The sequence below is a fragment of the Dromiciops gliroides genome, chromosome 5 (assembly GCF_019393635.1).
Source record: "Dromiciops gliroides isolate mDroGli1 chromosome 5, mDroGli1.pri, whole genome shotgun sequence".
NCBI lineage: Eukaryota > Metazoa > Chordata > Mammalia > Microbiotheria > Microbiotheriidae > Dromiciops > Dromiciops gliroides.
In genome coordinates, this window is record NC_057865.1 from 39,067,195 (window position 1) to 39,089,906 (window position 22,712).

Genomic DNA, 22,712 nt, shown 5'->3' on the forward strand with positions numbered 1-22,712 from the left:
AACACTGGCCCTGGATTCAGGAGGACCTGAGTTCAAATTTGGCCTCAGGCACTTGACACTTACTAGTTGTGTGACCCTGGGCAATTCACTTAACCCTCATCATCCCACCCACCTCCCCCCAAAATCTATATGATTAATTTTGCTTGAATTACACACTTTCAAGTGTACAATGCAAGAGCTTCTTTATATTTCATACTTTTTTATACTTTGAGGAGAAAATGTCAAAGAAAAACGGTCGTATTTGAGGAAAAGAGAGGTCAACTCTAAGGTAAATTTTTTTTAAAAGCCTCATGACACTTGCTTACACACTCATGTTATTCTAGTTATTAACATTTTTAACCATCCAAAAAAAAAATCCAAAAGTGCTTTTTGGAACTAAAGCTAGTATCTTGGATACTAGCCTGCTAGTGCTTTCTGGATATTCTCATTCTGTTTCTTGCTTTAAAAGAAAAGGAAAGACAAGACTGTTGGACCAGTATTGCAGTTATGTAGTGTCATTTCTGATAAAAAACAAATCCGAATATCAAAATTGGTTTGTTTAAAGCCTAATAACATTCCAATAAAGACACAAAATTTCTTTTGATGTTTGAAGCTCTTCAATCTCCTTATAAGATAAATGATAAATCTTTTCTGAAGACCTCACAATCAACAGTTGGGTTAGCAAGATGAATTTTTTTATGTGCTTTGTACAACCAAGTGTGTAATTTTAGAACTAAAATATTGACTGCTTTCATTTTGATAACTGTACCAACATTTGATATTTTCATTTGCATAATGCATTTTCACAGTTTGAATTTTTTTCCCCGTCACCAACAATATCATGCAGGTTAGATTTTCATTGCATTTTTAAATCTCTGGATCATGCAAAAAAAAAAAAAAAAAGAAAAGAAATTGAAACTGAACTACCTTTTCTAATTTTTTTTAAAAGCTGTATAATTTCATTTTATGTATATTAGATGTGATTTCTCCTACATTCTATTGAAATTGTAGAAATAGAAATCTTTATGGTGTGTGTGTGTGCGCGCGTGGTGGGGGGTGGGAAAAATTATCTTGAATACAGTTATACCTGTTACGTACAAAAGACTACAAGAGGGAAATCTTACAATTTTTTGTTCTACAGTACGATTGCATCAGAAATGTCAATATTTGAACTGTAAAATGTGTTATCCTTGAAAATAATATATAGTTAGAACATTAAAATAAATCTATCCAAAAAAAATTTATCATCGACAGGGTTGCCAGGTTTGATTTTTCAAAACTAAAACAAATAAATAGTAATAAAGCTAAGATAAATTGCATTAGGGTGATGATGGAATATTTACATTATACTCAACTGAAAAAATCTTGATTCCAGGATATACATGGGACTGGTATAGTTCTGTATGGTTGATTTGTATTTAAGCCTCAGTGGTAGACAATTTATCCAAGATGAAACCTAATGGTAAACACTTAGAAAAATCTTCAGCCTGACATATATAAGTGCAACACGAGCCATCAGGCCTCTACTAGTTCCTATTCATTAAATTAGCCAAAATCAATGAAAATCATGCAGTCTAGTGGGCAGCACCCTACAGAAGTTGGCCATAGTACTTTTTTCCAGTTTCCATTGCTGCCAGGAGGATTTTTGGAGAACAAGATGGCAGGATCCATCGAGTTGTTAAAAAAAAAAATTATCATTCTTTTTGACCTCATAATGCCCCCTTTTTCAAATATCTTCAAAGGAGTTCGAAAGCAGAGGGGGAAAGCACGTCATCGATAAAAGAAGTTTTTGACTATAGCTGCTCTGCTTGTAACAATAAAGGACTAGAAATAGCCAGACAAATATCGGTATGTTCAAGAAGTGGAGAATTGTATTGCTATCGAGAATAACAAATCTGAGGTCTGTGCAGAAACACCCAACGCTTACTAAAGGTGCAGTATGTGCTAGGCACTGCAGCCACAAAGAGAACAGTGAACTGGCCCTGGCTTCAGGGATCTGATATGGGGAAGATAAATAGAGGCTGGTGGGAGGGGAGATTAGAGGAGTCACTCAAAGTGGGAAAGAAACAGTTGTATTCATGTACTTATAGTAGGCCTGTAAAAATGTTTACACAGGTTATAAGAATTGGAAGTGGTTACTCTTAATTCACTTTTATTCATTCTAGAGAACATAGCATGGGTGATTTGAGGTTAAGAATGGCTCTTTTGTCTCCAGCTAGTCTGCCTTAAGGGGGAGAAAATCTCTTGAGAGCATTGACGGGCATCCTTTTACCTCTGGAAGGGTCACCTCGAGGAAGCGTAATTCAAGAGCTTTGATCGTTGGTGCAGTCTTTAAAAATAGAAGAGGTGCTTGTTCACCTTGGCTGTCTTCTAGCCTCCCATCAATGTTCCTCAGACGAACCTTTTCTCCTGGTCCTCTTGACCAAAAAAAGGGGAGTGCCATGCTGAGGTTTGGCCAGCTCCAAAGGGAGCCGTCGTCGGGCCATGATGGCAGCATAGGCTCGGCTTGAGCGGTGAGTTTTCTCATGGTGAAGCTCTTTGGGCAGGAATGCAGGCCTGAGGACGCTCGGGAGGATGGCATCCCAGTGAGCTCAGGGAAGCAGGAGAAGGAAGAGTTTTCTCATCTCTCTTCCCCAGACAGGACTCAGACTGTCTGCCTTTGCGTTCAGAGATCTCTTTCATGTGCATTCTGCACGAATGAATGAGTGAATGTGCATTTATTAAGCACTTACTCTGCCGAGCACTGGGATAACTGCCAGGGATACAAAAATGAAAGCAAAGACACGAATCCTTATCTGGATTCTCAAAATGCAACCATGACATGGAGAGTAATTTACCATGAAAACCTAGTGCATCTACTTCCATATGTATGTATACACATATATACACACACATGCATATGTATATGTATGGACATGTACACGTGTGTCTATTTACCGGGTTAGCACATTAACTTACCCTCAATATTATGGCTGCATTTCAAAAATTGAGATGGTCTGTGCCCTTCAGCTTGAAGCTCTTCCCCGGGGCTTAATTTCTTGTTTTCTTTTCTTTTTGAAAAAAGCAGCATTTGCTTACTTCCCCCACTTGCCTTTTGATCGTACGTACTTTGTCAATATTATTACTCCTTGAGGAACCTGAACTGAGCAGGTGCTGCTTGGACGAGTCCCCGAAGTCATGCCCCCATCAAGGGGTGTTCTTCGCGGTTTCCTGGCTCCTTTTGTGGGTTGGATCTTTTGTTTTTCACTTTTATTTAAATTATCCACACCATGGAGTTTTACATAAGTATACAAGCATATATGTGCTCCTTTGCACATGTTTTTAAAAGCATTTTATTCTGCATTTCATAAACATCCAGAAGAGATAGATACAAAGTAGCACAGAAAAAGAAGATTCTGTGTGAAAACACAGTGGTGGAGTGGAGCTGGCTTTTAAAAAATATCTAATCCGTGTGGCATGCTCCTGTCAGAGCTGTGCTGCCTCTCTGGGGGTCCCTGGAGACATCACTCTTCTGGGCATTTTCCAAAGTGCTTCAGTGGCCCACTTTCTCTTTTCTTTTTTGGTCATCTCATTCCTAACTCCTGAACGCCCCCGCTGCCCCCACCCCTCATCCTCATTACACACATGCATGCACGTACATCTTGGACCAAGCATCATCATGTCAAACCATTCCACAAATGCTTGTATTAAGATCTCTCAAAGCCAGATTGCTAAAGTGTGTGTAATTGACTGCATGGGTTCATTTTGATAGAAATGCCTCTGCTCAAAGATCCCAGATTATTTCTCGTGGTTGCCTTAGGAATGTAACACAACTATAGAAGGAAAAAAAAGGCCCTAGAGCTCCCTTGTCTTTCTCGTTCTTCCCTTTGTGGATAATGGGAGGTGGTGTTTCAGTGTACTAAGTCACTACTGAAGACAGCCCAGCTTTGAACCCAGGTCATTCTTGGACCTGAGAAATTACTACTGTTCTGATAAATCAAAAGCAAAGGAACATGTTGTTTCTTGTCCAGCTCTAATCAAAAACATCTTCTTTCTCGCTTCATTTTGAAACATGGGATGATTTCTGACTTTGCTCTAGGAAATATTTTTGTTCTGTTGCTTAAAGGCAAAAGTACATGATAATCCATGCAATTTATCCATCTCACAAATACTCTGGATCTTAATCAGTATTTGTAACAGCCTAGAAAACAGCTACTGCCCCCATTAGGCCTGTTTCCCAAGGTGGTCAGAGAAAAAGGAAAAGAGCCTAAATGTTATAAAATGCTGATAGTCACCTCTCTGTGTGGCAGAGAGCTGGAAATCGAGGGGTGCCCGTCAGCTGGGGAATGGCTAACCTCGTTGTGGTGTGTGACTGTGAAGAGACGCCACTGTGCCGTAAGAAACAGCGGGCAGGTTGATTTCAGAGAACAGAAAGACTTGCATGAAAAAACGAAGAGCGAAATGAGCAGAACAAAGAGGATGTTGTATAGCAACATGACAGCGGTATTATTTGAAGAATAACCGAATAAGCTACTTTTTGAGTATTATAAATATTTAAATCAACCACAGAAGACCTTTGAAGGAAGATGCTAGAACATACATACATAGAAGTATGTATAATATGGTTTCACACACATACACCCTTAGACACATGTACATGTCAGGTGGTGGTCTTCTCTAGTGCTGAGTGGGGAGAGAAGGAAGAAAATAGTTCAAAATGTACAATGTGACAAATTAAAATTTTTAAATAGCTTTTAAAGGGAAAATAAACTTTTCCTTTGTGTCTAAGAAAAAAGGTAGTAGACTTTTTTTTTTTTAAAGATCTGCTTATATGCATTTGTGTGTGTATGTGTGTGTGTTGTGTAAAATATCCAGCTCAACTCATGCACAAAGCATTCACTGTGTGCAAAGTGCTCTGTTAGGCTTTGGGATACAAAGATGACAGTGGGGATGAAAAATGACAGTCACGGCCCTCAAGAAGTACTCAGTCTGCTGGGGATGAGGATACACGGACCCGTTAAGATGGCACCAAATAGCATCTAAATGTGAGGGGAAATTGAAGGCAAGACCTTTAGTTCTGGGAAAGCTTCCTAGAAGTCCTCGCCTGAGCTGCCAGAGGAAAGAATGCTAATAGGCATGATGCCGAAGGGGGCTGTGGTTGTGCGTGAGCACCCGGGCCTCCAGAGCATGAAAAGATATCAGAAAAGAGGCGAGCTGTAGCTTGAATGTGGAGTGGAGGAGGGTACTCTAGAATAAGGCTCCTTGTTGCTGCTGCTGCTGCTGGTACTCGGTCTCGAAGAGGACCATGACATTGAGAGGTGATATCATGACTTGGATTTAAATGCGGCAGGGCTGTGCCAAGTCACCAGCATCACTTTCTCCTCCAGAATCATCGGAGTCTGGTGACAAGACGTCGGTCAGGACAACTGGCGATGGCCCAGATGCAGTGGGAGACCTTGGCCTTTTGAAGCGAAGGCCTTTCCCAGGTCTTAGTTTGTCTGAGGCAACATCCATCCAGTGATTTGAAGCTAGGTCAGAATTGAGACACAAGAAGAGGCCTAGTTTGCTTTCACAAAATATCGGTCTGGGAGGGGAAGACCCTTAGAGCTTCTGGCCAGAACAGAAATAATTGCTATTTACACTCTGAGCCATCAGAACCCAAACGGTGAACTAGAAATGTGCCAGAGTCAGGTTGGAAAGAGCCTTAAGTGACTGTCTTAGGGGTTGGCCTTTTCTCCTGTAGGAAACTGGGCAGTGGGATGGCCAGAATGCTGCCTTGGAAGGATGTTTTGGGTAAATGTGGGACAAAAAGCGAAAACTTTGGGAGGGGAAAGTTGAAAAATCTTGTCTTGTTGCACCAGGGTATTTATGGAACTGTTTCCAAGTTGTTGGATTTTTGTTTTGGTTTTTCTTTACACTCTTGCTACATAAAGAATCACATAAAACAAATACACTTAAATAACTTGTTTCCTCAGAAAAATCTTTATAAGCAAACCCCTGAAAACATCTTTCACTTTTCTTTCACGTAGCTTTGTTTCTAACCTTAAACCTTCTGCCGCTGCTGCTACCTGTACTTGACTGTTGTAGATCCAAGTAAAGGAAGGTCAACCTTCAGTTTGACACTGAACCATCAGGACTGAGTAGGGATCCTCCAGCAGAGCCAGTGGGTAGTCATCTGGCTTGTTTTGAGTGGTGATTGTTAACTAAAGAAAGCCTGAATCCCAGCCCTTGTCTCCTCTTGGTTGTTTGAACTGTACAGCAGTCTAGTCTCTATCATACAATATTTTACCATGTGTTTCTAAGCTTTTATTGAGCTAACTCCATGGGGGGGGGGTGTACTTCTGATTGGTGGGCAACTAGCTGGCATAATGGATAGAGTGCTGGGCTTGGAGATCAGGGAGACTCATCTACGGGAATTCAAATCCAGCCTCAGATACCAGCTGTGTGACCCTGGGCAAGTCACTTAACCCTGTTTGCCTCAGTTTCCTCATCTGTAAAATGAGTTGGAGAAGGAAACGGCAAACTGCTCCAGTATTTCTGCCAAGAAAATGGAGACTCAGATATGACTGAAACAACTCAATAACAAAAACTTGAGAGTACTCCTCAGTATTCTACTATCATAAAGCTTTAACAGAAATGAAAGAACTGAATGGTTAAGGGAAAACTGAACAGACAGAGATCTTGCATGTAGTTTAGTCTCAAATATAGAAACCTTAATAAGTTTTTTTTTTTTGTTTTTTGTTTTTTAGTGAGGCAATTGGGGTTAAGTGACTTGCCCAGGGTTACACAGCTAGTAAGTATTAAGTGTCTGAGACTGGATTTGAACTCAGGTCCTCCTGAATCCAGGGCCGGTGCTCTATCCACTGCGCCACCTAGCTGCCCCAATAAGTTTCTAATTGATTTATACAACCCAATTCTATAACCCAATATTAAAGTACTGAGAGGCTACTTTGTAGAATTAAGGAAAAGGGCCTATCAATATATTTTTCCTTATGAATTTTGTTATACTTATGGCTAAATGGGCTTTTTTCTCCTTGGGTTATTCGTAGCTAACATTGCACCACATTCACCTACTACTCATGTTAAAAGTGATATGTAAGGGAGGGGTCAAGAGACATTGATGTTCCTAGGTTATGAGAGCATGAAACAATTTGACGAGTTCAACGTGCAATGTCAAAAGGTAGCAGGCTTTTTAACATGGTACATTTTCATTCCCAAAGGCTGTGGATCTTTCCATTGATGAATCCAGTCTGACCGGGGAGACGACCCCCTGTTCTAAGCTGACGACCCCTCAGCCTGCGGCTACTAATGGCGATCTCACCTCCAGAAGTAACATCGCTTTCATGGGGACCTTGGTCAGGTGTGGGAAGGCGAAAGTAAGTTTAAAAAAATGAAAATGTCTTACTTTAGATAAATTCCACATCCGTTAAATTTCTTTTTTTTAAAGTGACATCTAGACGAATGAGAAGAGATGAGGGGAGTACGTGACACTTGAACCTTAACTTTTTTTTGTGTGTGTGAGGCAATTGGGGTTAAATGACTTGCCCAGGGTCACACAGCTAGTGAGTGTTAAGTGTCTGAGGCCGCATTTGAACTCAGGTCCTCCTGACTCCAGGGCCGGTGCTCTATCCACTGCGCCACCTAGCTGCCCCCACATCCGTTAAATTTCAAAGATCGAAGGCTTTAAGAAACAAAACGCATAGCCTTTTTCTTCATTCCTCTTTGGAAAAATAGACGTGACTTATTCCAGGGTAACATAGCAATTGAAGGGACGAGATAAGGTCGGAATGGCCATTTCACACTTTACCCTACGTGACACCTGCTGTTCTACCTCTTCTCCCTGGAGGTGATAGCCTGGTTCTGTTCCTTGTTAAAGCACGCATTGTTAGAGGTTTGGTTATGAGCCTTCTAACGTACTAACTCCTGTCTGGGGCAGGCAGATGTGTGGGGTTGGCTGGCAGCAGGACCTCTGCTGTTGCAGTTACTGTGTTAACTTTTTTCAGTAGAATTTGAAATCCCTCATCTTTCACATTGCTTGAAAGGAAAAGTTGAATCTGTACATTTTGAACTTTTTTTCCTCTCTTAGGGAATTGTCATTGGGACAGGAGAAAACTCTGAATTTGGCGAGGTTTTTAAAATGATGCAGGCAGAAGAAGTGAGTACTGTTCTGTTGGTTAGCAAGTCCCTTATCAAGCGCTGACTGTGTGCTAGGTTCTGTGCAGCTTGTGTTCAGGAGAAACAACAAGCGCGGGTGGGGACAAAGTAAGGAAATGGAAAACCAAGGTAGAGGAAGACTGCCCTATAGCTGGGGGGAAGCACTAGACCCTCCCCCGAGAGAGAGGTAGCCCTTGGGCTTTGGGGGGGGCAGAGGAGGCTGGGGGCTCATGAGTCTGCTCTGTGGGACTGGTACCTGAGAAGTTCATGTGGGGAGCAATCAGGGTGAACGCTGCTGTGATATTCAGGATGTTGTAGGCCTCATGCGGTATTGTTGCACAAGGGAAGTTTGGGTCTGAACTATAGATGCCTCATAAGGAGTGGATGTCCTTGTTACAAATGAAACACGGTTAGGGCCCGACACTGACCTTCAGGCCGGGGTGCTTAGGAAGGGCCCCGATGGTCTCTGTAGCCTCGGTGTCTTCTGCCTAAAACGCCAGGCTGGATGGGGCCACACCTCTGTGCTGCTGTCGGTCCCTTAAGCTGTGTCCCGGAAAGGTCCACTTCCAGCAACACTGGGGCTTAGCTTTTCTTAGGTTTTCTTTGTTTCTTTGGGGGGAAATCTGCTGAAGTAGGGAATTAAGTGGCCATCACCAGATTTAAAAAAAATTATTCTTGTCATTTAAAGAAATATGTTTGTATGAGAAGTAAAACTCGGCTACATATGATTAGTTTTTCAAAGTGTGTTTCTGCTTTTAAGTGCTTAGCATTCACTTGGCATCTCATTTTCAAGTCTTTGAAGTTGTCATTTCACATTATAATTAATTCACACAATACGCATCCTCATAGAAGTATATTCTTCCATGAATTTTCCAATTGATAGAATTAAAAAGCTGGCTTTTACCTAGTCATACCTAGGGTTAGACAGTGTTAGTATATTTCCATTAAGCTCAATCGACCCCTGAACATTTGTCTTTGTTCTCACTGAAGTTTTTGGTTTTGTCATGATCCCATTGTTCTTAGGGATGCCTCATATTTTTCAATCCTATCCTCTGTAGGACTCATTACTTAATATGCTGCCCTGCATTCATCCTAAGCTTTTCATAGGCCTGATGAAAATGAGTCAGGTTCTTCTGTGCCTGTTACCCTAAGAAGTATATTCATTTAACTGAAGCTTTAAACAAACAGAAGCAAAATCTTTTATCAAGGGCTTCGGTTTCTCCCGTGGCTGACAGATTGTCCTACTTCTCATGTTCTTCGTTTCCAGACTTAGCCGATTTGATACAGAACCATACGATACTTTGTTCCTTTAGACGGCAGCCTTCGTTTGTATTCTGTTCATTAGAGAGCCGTGGCTGGTGCTTTTAACTGCCTCTACTTTTCTGCCAACAATCCAATGTTAAGTTTTCATTTTAGCAGAAATAGTAAAGCTCTTATTGAGCCCAGTGGAAAACTAGGGGGTCTAATTTTTGAGAAGAGTAACCTGACTATTTGGAGCGTTCCTCCATTCAGGAAGTACTTGGTGAGTCCCTTAAGGTCCCAGACATTTCCCATATGTGAAAGATGTGTGTTCTTTCCAGCTTTTATGGTAGCTTTGACCTGTCCTAGGCGTTCACATCATTTCGTTTTACCTTAAGGCCGCAATCTTAAGTGAATCTTAAAAATGGAAATATTTTAATTTACTTATACTAAAATGTTATTGGAGAACCCTGAATCATGATGGTTTCCTCTACTTTTCTCATTCACAAAGTCTCCGAAGACGCCACTGCAGAAGAGCATGGATCTTCTAGGAAAACAACTTTCTTTTTATTCCTTTGGCATAATAGGTAAGAGAAGAGTGGGTAGGTATCTGAAGTTGCTGTTTCGTCCTTGATATTAGAAAGTCACAATTGATGGATCATAGAATTTGGAGCTGGAAGGGGTCTTTAGAAAGGATCTAGCTCAACTTCCTCATTTTATAGGTTGGGGACAATTCCTTGTTTCTCTTTAATGATAATTTTCTGCTTTCAAAGACAGAAGAACCAACAAGGGGGATTGTTATGCATCCACTTTCCTTCCACAAGTAGGACTTGGTGGGTGGGGTGAAAAGGGTGGGGACCTTGAGGGCAAATAGGACACGGTAGAATTTGGGGTAGAGAAGGGAAGTAAAGCCAAGTGTAGTCTGACCTGGACCCTAAACTTTGAGGAGAGCTGATTTTAAAGAGTTCAGAGGATGGATTATTAGAATCTTGCATACTGGGGGCAGCTAGGTGGCGCAGTGGATAGAGCACCAGCCCTGGACTCAGGAGTACCTGGGTTCAAATCCAGCCTCAGACACTTAACACTTACTAGCTGTGTGACCCTGGACAAGTCACTTAACCCCAATTGCCTCACTAAAAAAAAAAAACAAAAACCAAAAAGAATCTTGCACACTAAAATTTTAAAAGGAAATTCAGCCTAGGAAGATAGGGAGCTCTCAAGACAAATTCCATATCTGTCAAGAAAACTTTCTTATGAAAAACAGAAGTAGTTATCAAAAGATACTGATGTGGCTGCAGAGGGAGCCCATCAACTTAATTTTTTTCTAGTTTTTAATTTTTTAAAATTTAGTATTTTCTCCAATTACGTGTAAAAGCAATTTTAACATTGTTTTTTCACATTTTAAGTTCCAAATTCTCTCCCTCCATCCTCTTCCTGCCGTCATTGAGAAGGCAAGCAATTTAACATAGGTTTTACATGTGTAGTCATGTAAAACACATTTCCATGTAAGTGATGCTATGAAAGAAAACACAGACCAAAAAGAAAAACAAGGGGAAAAAAAGTATTTTTATCTGCATTCAGGCTCCACCAGTTCTTTCTTTGGAGATGGATAGCACCTTTCATTATAAGTCCTTCAGAAATGTCTTGGATCATTGTGTTGCTTAAAATAGCTATTCACAGTAGATTGTCATACAGTATTGCAGTCACTGTATACACTGTTCTCCTGGTTCTTCTCATTTCACTTTGCATCAGTTCATGTCAATCTTTCCAGGCATCAACTTAAATTTTTAAAAGATATACATAAAAAGGTTCCAGATGGTACCCAGACTTTTTGTAGGGATGTTTTAATGGGCTGTTGGGAACAGAATAGATGCTCATTTGTTGGGAATAGTTGAACTTATTCTAGCCTATGAAGGCAAGGAAATACAGTTATGCCATGAAAATGAGTAATGTGAAGCATTCAGAAAAACATAGAAGACCTTTCTGAATATTGTCGAGTGAAATTGAAGCAGGAGAACAAATACACAATGAGTGCAGTCCTGTAAATAGAGCAACACTGCAAGGAAACCACAGTGTGATGACCAATCTGGGTCCCATATTTCTCTCTCCTCATAGAGGTAGGGAGGGGCAGCTAGGTGGCACAGTGGATAAAGCACCGGCCCTGGATTCAGGAGGACCTGAGATCAAATCCAGCCTCAGACACTTGACACTAGCTGTGTGACTCTGGGCAAGTCACTTAACCCTCATTGCCCTGCACCCCCCCCCAAAAAAAATTAAAGCTCATAGAGGTAGGGGACCATGGCTGAGGCATATAGCGTGCCCTCTCAAGTAAGCTCACTCTGTCAGTGTTTTGGTTTTTTTCTTAATTTTTTATTTGTTACAAGGTTTGGGTGTGGTATGGGGACTGAGGCACCAGAGAAGTGACTATGAAGTAAAAACAAGGCATCAATAAAACTTAAATATAAAACCTCCTTCTCCATTCCCTCCTCACCGCACTCCCCCCCCCCCCCAAAAAAAAAAGAAAAAAAAAGATGATGTAATGGATATGGAAGCCAGGGCATGTAATAGAGGACAAATACAAAAACATGGCACAGCCCTGTAAGAATTGAGTCAGGAGTGAGAGGAAAGCAAAGAACAAAAAGGTTGGATTTTTAAGCTACAGTGGGGGAAGAGAGGCCATATGAAATAGGTGCTCAGGACAGAAGAGACAAAAGGAATGAACACCTGAAGGAAGGGTTTCTCCACTCTTACTCTGCAAAGGAGAATGATCTTTGGACTCGAAGGGACAAAACAAAAATGCAGCTAAGGGGTTAATATCCCAGATAAGAAAGGCAAGTAAGAGAGCATGTAGCAAGTCTCCACAGTGAGTTCTCCTCATCAGAGCCTCTGGAACATTCTGAGCCTCCATCCAACAACCTTTAAGGTTCTTGGGAAAACAAAATGTGGACACGTCTTGTTCCCAGCACTCAAGGAAAGGGAAGGATTGAGGCCAGAGAACCAGCATCCCTCTGTCAGGACAAGGCCCTGTCAAATTCACATGACCCCTTTCTGACAGCATTGCGAAAGCAATCACACCAGATGAGTGCTGTTGTCCCAGCTCCCCTAGATGTGCAGAAAGGATCTGAGTCGTGCTGTTCTTGTGGAAAACATGTAGAGGTTAGGGCTGGGGAATGGTCAGATCCACAGAGGAGCCCTGGCCCTGGCACTGCAGGTCCATGTTGGCCTCTTCTTGCCCCCTGCCCCCAGAGATGGGTTTGATCAGGGTTCCATAATCCTCTGATGGCCCCAGCAAGGAGGAATAGCTAACACACAGAGCGACAGGATCCTAAATAAAATCACGACTGAACAAAACTTGGGGCCAAATCAAATAAGGAAGTTTAATTGGAGTAAGTGTGACCTCTTCAGCTTGGGTTCAGCGTCCAGTGTACAAGCTGGGGGTGATGTGACTAGACAGCAGTTGGTTGAAAATCCAGTGGAGCGTTTTGTAGAGGTGAGCCCCGAATGAGGCAGCCACACAGGGCTGGTGGGTTCAGGAGGCACTGAGTTCTGCTACTGCTTGACTCCATCCAGAGGAGTGTGCTTTTCTAGGTGGTGTTGTTGAGGAATGACCTTAGTGTGCTCAGGAGTGTCTTGTGGGGCTTTATGCCCAGCTACTCCGACCCATGAAATTATAGACTTAAGGAGACAGCTGTGGGTCTTGAAGTGTTTGGAGGGCTCTTGTGTAAGAAGCGTGACTCTGTTTCCTCTTGGGGAGTAGAATTAGAAGTAATGGGCAGATGTTCCCAAGGGGCAGAGGTGGGCTGCACAGAACCATTCCTAACACCCATGACAATGTGGAGTGGACCACCTTGGGAGAAAGGCAGAGGAGCACTTGTATGGGTGTTGTAGCAGAGGTTCTCATCAGGTCTGGCAGGGACTTGGGGGCCTTGGTAGTCTCTCACAGCTCAGTCACATGCCCAAGGTAGCCTGGGCCACAGAGGCACGATGCTTCCCCCCCCCCCCCGTCCTGCTCTTTCCCCTTGCTGGGTCTTCCAAACAAGTCTACATGTCTGACAGCTTTGGTATAAATTAGGTCGGATGTCAATTTCTCTAATGGCATTTATAAAAAGAATAGCTATTTTATATAGATGGTGCTTTACAGTTTGCAAAGCACTTTACAAATATGATTTCATTTGATCCTCACAACTCTGGGAGGAAGGTGCTGTTATCCCCATTTTACGGATGAGGAAATTGGAGGAAACAGGAGCTAAGTGACTTGCCCAGGGTCACACGACTGCTAAGTGTCTGAGGCTGCATTTGAACAGAGGTCTTCCTGCATTGCCATCCTGCGCTTTATCCGCTGTGCCAGCCAGCTCCCTACTGAAAGGAGACCTGGTCTGGAACACAGATCAGAAAACTTAGAATCGGCTAAAAATGCCCGTCTGAGACGTTCGCATCCCATGGGGTCAGTGAGAACTTCAGTAAATTAGTCAGTCAGCAAACACTTAAGCATTTATTATGTACCAGGGAATGTGTCTGGTCCCTAGAATGCAAATATGCAGAATAAAACAATCCCTGCCCTCAAGGAGCGTGCAGTGCAGTCTAAAACAACAACAGTGGTGCCCCGTGACTGCCTGCCTTTGAGACAGAGGGTTTGGGTTTGAATCCTGAGGCAGCCCTTTGACTCCTCTGTGCCCTTTAACCTTCTGGCTTCAGTTTCCTAATTTGTAACATCTAGCAAATGAACCCTTAGCTGCTTTAAAAGCTGGGCTCTCTAAGGGCGGCAAGTAGAAATACGGGCCAGCCGAGGAGAGGCCGCTGGCGTGTGTTAAGGAGGAGTTTGAAGAATCCAGTGAGGACTGGCTGATCTTGAATGTCTCCACAGTTCCTAGGAGGCACCCCCTGTGTGGTGGCTACCTCGCCATTTAACTCCTTGAGGGAGTCTTGGCCCAGAGGGGTAGAGATTTCACTCTGTCTGCATTTTAACTGACTGAGAAAGAGCCTGCCTTGAAGCAAACGTCAGGATTTTTACCTTAAGAGACCGCGATTTCGTGAGTGGGGCTGCTTCTTTCACAGCCAGAGGTTTTAGCTTTCCTGTGCCTTAGGAGATGATCCGCATCAGCCGCCTTGAGCAAAAGAACATTACAGCCTGGTGGATGGCGTTGGCCTCTCTGACTTTGGCCAGGCTGACCCACATGGGACCGAATTGGTGCTTAGAGCCTTTCCAGCCTCGCCCACCCTGCTGTGGAGCTGAAAATGTGATGTGCTCTCTTGGCTATATAATAATTCAGAATTGGAATGGATATTTTGTTTGAATTAAGAAATTATTTCAGGGGCAGTTAGGTGGCACAGTGAATAGAGCACCAGCCCTGGATTCAGAAGCACCTGAGTTCAAACCCAGCCTCAGACACTTGACACTTACTAGCTATGTGACCCTGGGGAAGTCACTTAACCCTCATTGCCCTGCAAAAAAAAAAAAAAAGAAAGAAAGAAAAATTATTTCAACCTGGTTCCTGTTGTTTAACTTGTCTACTTTTATTGTAAAGTGATGGGAAAGAGAAAGTTAGTTAACTTTACTAACTATAAGCTTACAGAACTCTGTAATAAAACCTCTCTGGGCAGTTAAACTGCATGACCACTGAGGATTAACAGTGATTCCAAAAGCTTTCGGCTCAGCTGAAAGTGTTTCCAAGATGCTGAATTTCCCCCCAGTGTACTCCACCGTTTGTTGATTCTGGAGCTTTCGGGGGTCAGAATGGGCGTCATCATTGTGCAGAGCAATCATCTGTCATTGAGTGGGCAGGCAGCTATAGGCACCAGGGCTGGGTGAAAGGTGTGCTCTCCAGCCCCGTGGACATTTCTGCTGTTGAGGTTTGTCCCCTTCTTTTACAGGCTGGCTCGAGGGAGGCCGTTGGCTTGTGATTGAGCTTTGTCATTTGTAGTGCCATCAAGGTCCGTTTTTAAAGTGTGATCTCAGCTCAGTAGGAAGGACATAAGCATATATTAAGTGCCTACTATGTGTCAGACCTGGTGCTGCTCCAGATGGCTGTGATTAGAGGCTTTCCCCGTTAGAGCTAAAATCGCTTCTCTTTGCACACTGTGTCAGTCTTAAATCACTGTGTTTTAGTGCTGAGGTAATAAAAAGATGTAGGTAGCTTTTGAAATACAGAGCAGATCCGTTCCCGGAAATTTATGTTATTATAAACACCACATATTTGGCTCTATTTTTTCTGTGTTCTTAAATGGACGACTCCGTGATATAATTTTTTCATAGTGTTAAATCCGAATTTACCCAATTGTAATCTGACATCCCCTAATTCGTAAATCAGTGTCATGTTAGAGTTGGCATGAAAGGTCCTGGGTTTGAATTCTACCTCGCCTGTTGTCATAGGACCTGGAATTAGCCACTTCTCTGGGCCTCAGTTTCCTCATTTGTAAAAGGAGGGGGTGGGACTACGTGACTCATAAGGTCCATTCCAGCTTTAAGTCTATGATCTGTCTGCCATGAGATTTCAGTACAGCCTTAACTGTCGTGATGATCTCCCCCGGAGTTTGAATAACGAGGCCAGGACCTCTTTGATTCTGTTACAGGTATTATCATGCTGGTTGGCTGGTTACAAGGAAAACATATCCTGGATATGTTTACTATTGGCGTGAGGTGAGAGAGAAGCTGGCGTTGAGTCTGTTGGGTTTGGTGTGAGGGCTGTGACATTTTGAGCAATGTTCTGAGAGGAGGGAACAATGTCCTTGGGGCTCCACTCTAGTATTTGGTGCATTACAGTACAGCTGGGGAAGCTCTGCGCTTCCCCAAGTCCTCATGGTCCCAAAGAGGATTTCCTTGGTAAATGTCGAGTACATGTTTTAAATTCTACACCAGGATGAAGTTTTGCTCTAGACAGCTCCGTGTTCTGTTGATCTTCCCATTTCAGCCCCTCTTTTCCTGGTTATTTGAGAGCCCTTCCAGTTTCAGCTGTTTCATAGATTGCAGTGAGACTCAGAACTTTAGGCCCATTCATGTACTACCAAATTCTCTGCAGGACTAACAAAACAAGCTATTTTGTGGCTTATTACACATTAGTGATTTATTGTGTGTTCAGGTCAGACCAGCAACACTCTTTTTCCAAAAATAAGTTTTTATTGATGTCTTTTGTTTTTTTACATCACTGTAGTTTTCCCTAGAATCCCTCCCTCCCCTTCCCAGCAAGCCATCCCATTATAACAAACAGCATTGTTGTTTTAAGATAGATAAAATAAGAGGGGGGGAAATTGGCACAACCAATCAATATATTGGAGAAATTTAAGAAGCTGTGCACAACACTTGTGGACCCCCTCCCCTCTTCTTTCTGCAAAGGGGTGGAGGGAGGGTCATCTCGAGTCCTTTCTTTGGAGATATTGATCAGCAGCACTGATTCTTTGGTATTTGAGTAACTTGTACAGTGTGTTCAGAAAGCCAGTGTATGGGCTTTTCACTCGCAATGTAACTCTCTGTTGTAGTCTGGCTGTAGCTGCTATTCCCGAAGGCCTCCCCATTGTGGTGACCGTGACCCTGGCTCTCGGGGTCATGCGGATGGTGAAGAAAAGGGCCATTGTCAAGAAGCTGCCCATCGTTGAAACCCTGGGTGAGTCATGTTAGCAGAGAGCGTTGACTAGGTGGGGATTCCCGAGCAGGGCCAGTGTGGAACTTAGAACCTCTGCTTCTGTCTGTCGCTGCACCGTCACTGGGGTATGGCCACGGAAGGCAGGCTGTCACGAAGCAAGGCCACCTGTGACATCAGTCGTGACAGCACTAGGGGCTGACGTCTGTGACCAGCATCCGGCATCCTAATGCTGGAGTCTTGTAGACAGACACAGAATCCGTGCCTTCAAGCCAGTGGCACAAAGATGGCTGAGAGCCTGCCACCTCAGAGGAACTGGAGATACTTTGGGTACCGATGCCCTTTAGTGCTTAGTGTATAAGATGGTAGGATCACCGTCTCTTTGGGAGCCCCCTCTTTTAAAGGCCAGATAGACAAAAAGCACTTTGAATTTAATTTGCCTGTCTGGCAGTTTCATGTTGTGATCTGAGTTACCAGATACCTTGTGATATCGCAGTTCTAAGAAGTTTTGCATGATTACATGCTAACCCAGTGAATTCCCTCTAGTGCCAATCCTGCCCATCCCACCCTCAGATTCATTAAACATTATGGGAGGGGGCAGCGAGGTGGTGTAATGGATAAAGCACCAGCCCTGGATTCAGCAGGACCTGAGTACAAATCCGGCCTCAGACACTTGACACTTACTAGCTGTGTGACCTTGGGCAAGTCACTTAACCCTCTGTCCCAGCCCTCCAAAAAAACCCAGAAACATTATGGGAAACTAAAAATGAGTTGGGGGGAACACTTATAAAATATGTTTGGATTGTTTTCTAAACCCTGAATGGAAAACTGGGTAACCACTGTTAGAAATAAGCATGATGTGAATGCAACGTTGAGCCCAATGTGATGTCATTTCATAGGTGCAATTGAGTGTCACAGACACCATCTCCAGGTGTCGAGTAATACTCTCGTTATCTTCTGAGTAGCTTGGCTTTCAAAGTTCATTCTTTGTGTCCACTAAAAACCTTTGTGTACTCCCTGCTATTCCCTTTTTGTGATGGTCCTGTTCTGGCTTTTTTAAGGTTGCTGTAATGTGATTTGTTCGGATAAAACTGGGACACTGACCAAGAACGAAATGACTGTGACCCACATCTTTACTTCGGATGGACAGCATGCTGAGGTACCTCATGGGGTTTTCTCTTCTTTGTTTTTATTGAAGGCATACCTTTAGTACTTGATTTCTTTTCGTTTTTCATTATCATTGAAGGCATATTTGTAGAAGAACCTTCACATTATTTTAACTTGCTTTAAAATTCAGGTTTCCTCAGAGAGTTTTAAGTTTGTCATTAGCAAAGCTGGTTTCTTCCCTCTTGCCATCCTAAAGAGTTTTTGTCGATCAGTTAGGAAATATTTATTGAGCACATTATATAGGGTGTCCCCAAAGTCTTAGGGCAGTCCTCAGCTTGAATAGCTGCAAATGGTTCGTTTTGGAATTTGTAGCGGATTCTTTGTCTAACAAAACGAAGCAGTGTTTTCAACCCGATTTAGCCTTGGCACAACCACCCACTAACCATTAGGATCACCATCACTAGATGAAATGTTCTGTAAATGCTGAGGTGAAGTTAATAGATAGTTTCTGTAGAGGCTGTTTCATTATTAATGCAAGTTGTGACATAAAAATGATCAGAGGCGGACAGTGTTGCCAGATGCTCTCTTCTCTGTGAGCACAGCTGAAGCAGCTTGGTTTTTCATGACACTGTTGACAATCAGGCTGGAGACCTTGGACACGATTTCACTTTTGACTTTTGTGGGACGTGTTGAGGTGCACGCTCTGATCCAGGTGGAGGAATTCAGGATTCTGGCGTCAGTGCTCCCATCTCTCTGTCCTGTCTTGGGGGAGTCTGGTCCATGCTATCGCTTAATCTTAAGAAAAGCTGCAGTGTTAGCGTCACTTCATACATTCAACTTGATTCGTCATATGTGTCAGAAGAGAAGTATTAAAGTGGGTACTATAGTAACTCTGTTTGAACTCATTCGACCAAGCATTGATGTGTAAACTTGAAATCACTTAAGGATTATATGGTAGTCATTATTATTAATTATTGCTTCAAGCACTCTCAAATGCTGAGACGAGGTTGATACGCAACAACTATAAAAAGATTTTAGGGGCAGCTAGGTGGCGCAGTGGATAGAGCACCAACCCTGGAGTCAGGAGTGCTTGAGTTCAAATCCGGCCTCAGACACTTAACACTTACTAGCTGTGTGACCCTGGGCAAGTCATTTAACGCCAATTGCCTCACTTTAAAAAAAAAAAAAAAGATTTTAGGTGGTGGCACCTGGTCATCTCATTCATCGCTAACAGAATGTTTTAATTGCATTTTATTAGAGAAAACATTAAACTTGACAGGCCTATTCAGTGGACTCTGCCGAGTCTTTTAAGTTCTTCTTTGGAAGGACAGATTCCAATGTTTTTTGTTTTTTGCAGCATTGTGGCATATGACCTATTACTGTTTACTTTCTCCTCTCTCTCCTGGTCAGTAATTTTGATGCAAGTTTATATGATTTCTTAGGTTACTGGCGTAGGCTATAATCAGTTTGGTGAAGTGATCCTAGACGGAGATGTTGTTCATGGATTCTATCACCCATCCATTAGTAGAATTGTTGAGGTAAGTACTTGGCTGCAAAAAGAGAGCAGTTTTTCAGAATGACTCGGTGTGTTCTCTCTGTCTTATAGTTACATGTGTGTTTCTTTTAGGTGGGCTGTGTGTGCAATGATGCAGTAATTAGGAATAGCACTTTAATGGGAAAGCCTACAGAAGGAGCCTTACTTGCTCTTGCCATGAAGGTGTGTGTTCGTAAGTTATTCTGTTTCAGTTCCTTTCCACCTAAGACTTTGTTATATCAGGACTGATTTTATCTTTGCTCGTGAGCAATGTAGTGGAAAAATCCCATATGCCTTCTTTGTGTGTGTGGGTGTGTTTTGGAGGTGGGGAAAGGTAGACTAGCTAGAGCAGTGGATCTGTATTGGTTGGTCCTGGTTCTAAAGAACCTTATGAGCCAAGGAGGAGAGACTCTTTGAATTGGTAAGCCATAGGAGACTATTATAGGTTGTTAAGCCCCAGGGAAGTCATGTCATGAAAGAGGGATACTTTTGGATCAGGTGTTCTTATGAAACCGCTGGGCCCCTACTCAAAATATGTTTAAATGCATAAAATAAAATATAGAATACTGCGATGGAAACACTTATAATGAAGTATAGTTTTTAATCTCACGCACCCAGCATAAGACTGTTTTATTTTGGTTTCTGTGTTGTTAACCTTCTTGATCCTCTATCTCCCTGTCATTTTGGACAGGCTGGGATCTGCTGTTGTTCATGGGCCTGATCCCAGTGCCAACAGGTTGGGAAGCACTCATCTGCCCCATTCTGTGGCCCCTTCTTTTCAGGCAGCCTATAGAGGCCCTGAGTGCCTCGGCCTCTGCCTCTCCTAGGAGTGGGAAGGGTGGGGTAGCCATGCTCCAGCATCCCTTCTCCCGGGCTGCAGCCAGCGGCCAGTGCACTGGCTTTGGGGTCAGGAGGACCTGGGTTCCAGTTCTGCTTGCAGCATCCCAGGAAAGTCAGACTTTTTAACTGTCACTAAGGTGACCAAACCCCCTCACCTTGGCTGCTGACCAGTGGCCTCACATGTGTGGTCCTAAAAGAAGTGGACGGGGTTGGTAGCATAAATTGGACTGGAAAGAGACTGAAATTATGCCAGCCTTTTCAAAGGTGGCCAGTGGCCCAGTGGATAGAGCATGAGGCCTGCTATCAGGAAGACCTGAGCTCCCATCTGCCCTCATGCACATACTGTTAAATGACCCTGGGCAAGTCATTTAACCTCATCTCTAAAACAGGAATCATAGCAGCCCCTGTCCCTCAGGGTTGTTCTGAGGATCCAGTGAGGGCTTAGCCCATTGTCTGGCATCTGGCGCCACTCTAAGTACAGTAAATAGTTTAATTGGAGAAACGTTGTTAGGAGTGAGGCCTGTGTGGCTGACGCAGCTGACCCTCTGGCCTTGGCTTCTTCAGCGTTGGGCTCTTGCCCCCTGAGGTGCCATGGCTAGAAGACACGTGATGCCCTCTCTGATGCTGTTGGGTTCCCAGTTGGTGAAAAGATTGTTCCTTTGTGTTTGCTGCAGATGGGTCTTGACGGACTTCAGCAGGACTACGTAAGAAAGGCAGAATACCCCTTCAGTTCCGAGCAGAAGTGGATGGCCGTGAAGTGCGTGCACAGGACGCAGCAGGTAGCCCCCCGCTCCCCCCCCCCCCATTGCGGCATCGCACGTCAGGGTCCAGATTTAAAGTCAGCAGAGCCTTTACACTCAGACCTGTGCAGGGAAAGGCGGGCGAACTCTTCCCTCCTCTTGCTGGTCACTCCCAAGGAGAAACAAACCATCTGTTTTTTTAAAGTGGGCAGCAGCAGGCCAGGAGCACAATGTTGAAAAGACCCAAATGAAATCTCTGTTGGTGAGCAAGGGAAATGGTCTCCAAGTTCAAACTTCACAGGAATTACAAATTCCTGGAAAATAAACACAGTTGGAAGAAAAATGGAGGAATGTTTCCATTAAGCACGTGCTGCCAACGAGGTGTGGAAGACTTCCTTTGCCAAAGGTCCTTGAACCTGGGTGGTTTTAGCCGCTTTCCCTCAGGCCTGTGTCTCGAGCAGTCACAGGTAGTTTCCTGGAAGTTCTCACTCCCATACTTGGAAGAGCAACAACCCAGCGGCTTCAGTAGCCAGGGGAAACCTCGACTTCCTTGTGACTGCTCCTATTCCCAGGGTTCCTGGGCACAGCTTGGGGTTTTTCTTCTTCCATTCGGCAAGTTGACTTATGAAGTGTCTTGTGAATAGAACATTTCTATATAACAGCGATAAAACCCAACAGGACAGGCAAAAAGAGGAAAGCCATTTAAAATAACTAAGTCCTGTGTAAAATCCTGGTGATCTATCTCCCAGGCCCCTGTCAAGAAATAAAAACAGACGCAAAGAAGCAGAGAACACAGAGTAAGACTCAAATAAATAAGAATCAAATAAAACTAGATTAATGTACTTGTCTAGTGTCATACCAATCAGACCACCAAAGAATTACTTAATAGACAAAGCAAAAATAATCCTGCAATTCCTATGGAGGGGAGAAAGGTACAGATTTTCAAGGGAAATAATGAAGAAAGTGAGGCAGAAGGGGCCTGGCAGTACTGCCGCTCAGACTCGACCACAAAACTTTATGAATCCAAGCATTTTGGCGCTAGTTAAAAAGAGACGTCCATCAGAAGAACAAATAAGGAACACAACATACAGAAGCTGCTGAGCCTAGTAGCTACTTCTCAGTGTACCCAAGACCCCAGACCTGGGAAAAGGACTTGCTCTTTATTTGCAGTCTATCATTAAACACTTATTCATTTATTTATTTATTTATTTATTTTTTTGGTAGGGCAGTGAGGGTTAAGTGACTTGCCCAGGGTCACACAGATAGTAAGTGTCAAGTGTCTGAGGCCAGATTTGAACTCAGGTACTCCTGAATCCAAGGCCGGTGCTTTACCACTGCGCCATCTAGCTGCCCCTCATTAAACATTTATTAAGCCCCTTCTGTGTGCCAGGAACCATGCTCAGCCTGGGCCTTCTTATAGGGAGCTTATGGCTTAGTGCAGGAAGACAACACGCAAAGGGAAGCTGAAAGTGGGGAGGGGGTGGGCAGGGAATGGTGAGCGGAGCTGGTGGGAAATGGGGAGGAGGTTGTGCCAACGGAGCCTCCTCTTTCTCTCCGCTCCCCCCG

At 43.4% G+C, this 22,712-nt stretch overlaps 1 protein-coding gene across 5 annotated transcripts in view; it reads left to right on the plus strand.

Annotated features, from left to right (window-relative positions):
- Positions 1–22,712, plus strand: part of ATP2C1 (ATPase secretory pathway Ca2+ transporting 1) — a 124,471-nt gene that overhangs the window by 81,742 nt on the left and 20,017 nt on the right. For all 5 annotated transcript variants that reach the window (XM_043966548.1, XM_043966553.1, XM_043966552.1 and 2 more), the window contains 9 exons: positions 7,179–7,334; positions 8,045–8,113; positions 9,863–9,938; positions 15,922–15,988; positions 16,825–16,949; positions 17,987–18,084; positions 19,475–19,570; positions 19,660–19,749; positions 21,081–21,185. In XM_043966548.1, coding sequence (XP_043822483.1) covers positions 7,179–7,334; positions 8,045–8,113; positions 9,863–9,938; positions 15,922–15,988; positions 16,825–16,949; positions 17,987–18,084; positions 19,475–19,570; positions 19,660–19,749; positions 21,081–21,185 — 882 coding nt within the window. The remainder of the gene's footprint in view (positions 1–7,178; positions 7,335–8,044; positions 8,114–9,862; positions 9,939–15,921; positions 15,989–16,824; positions 16,950–17,986; positions 18,085–19,474; positions 19,571–19,659; positions 19,750–21,080; positions 21,186–22,712) is intronic.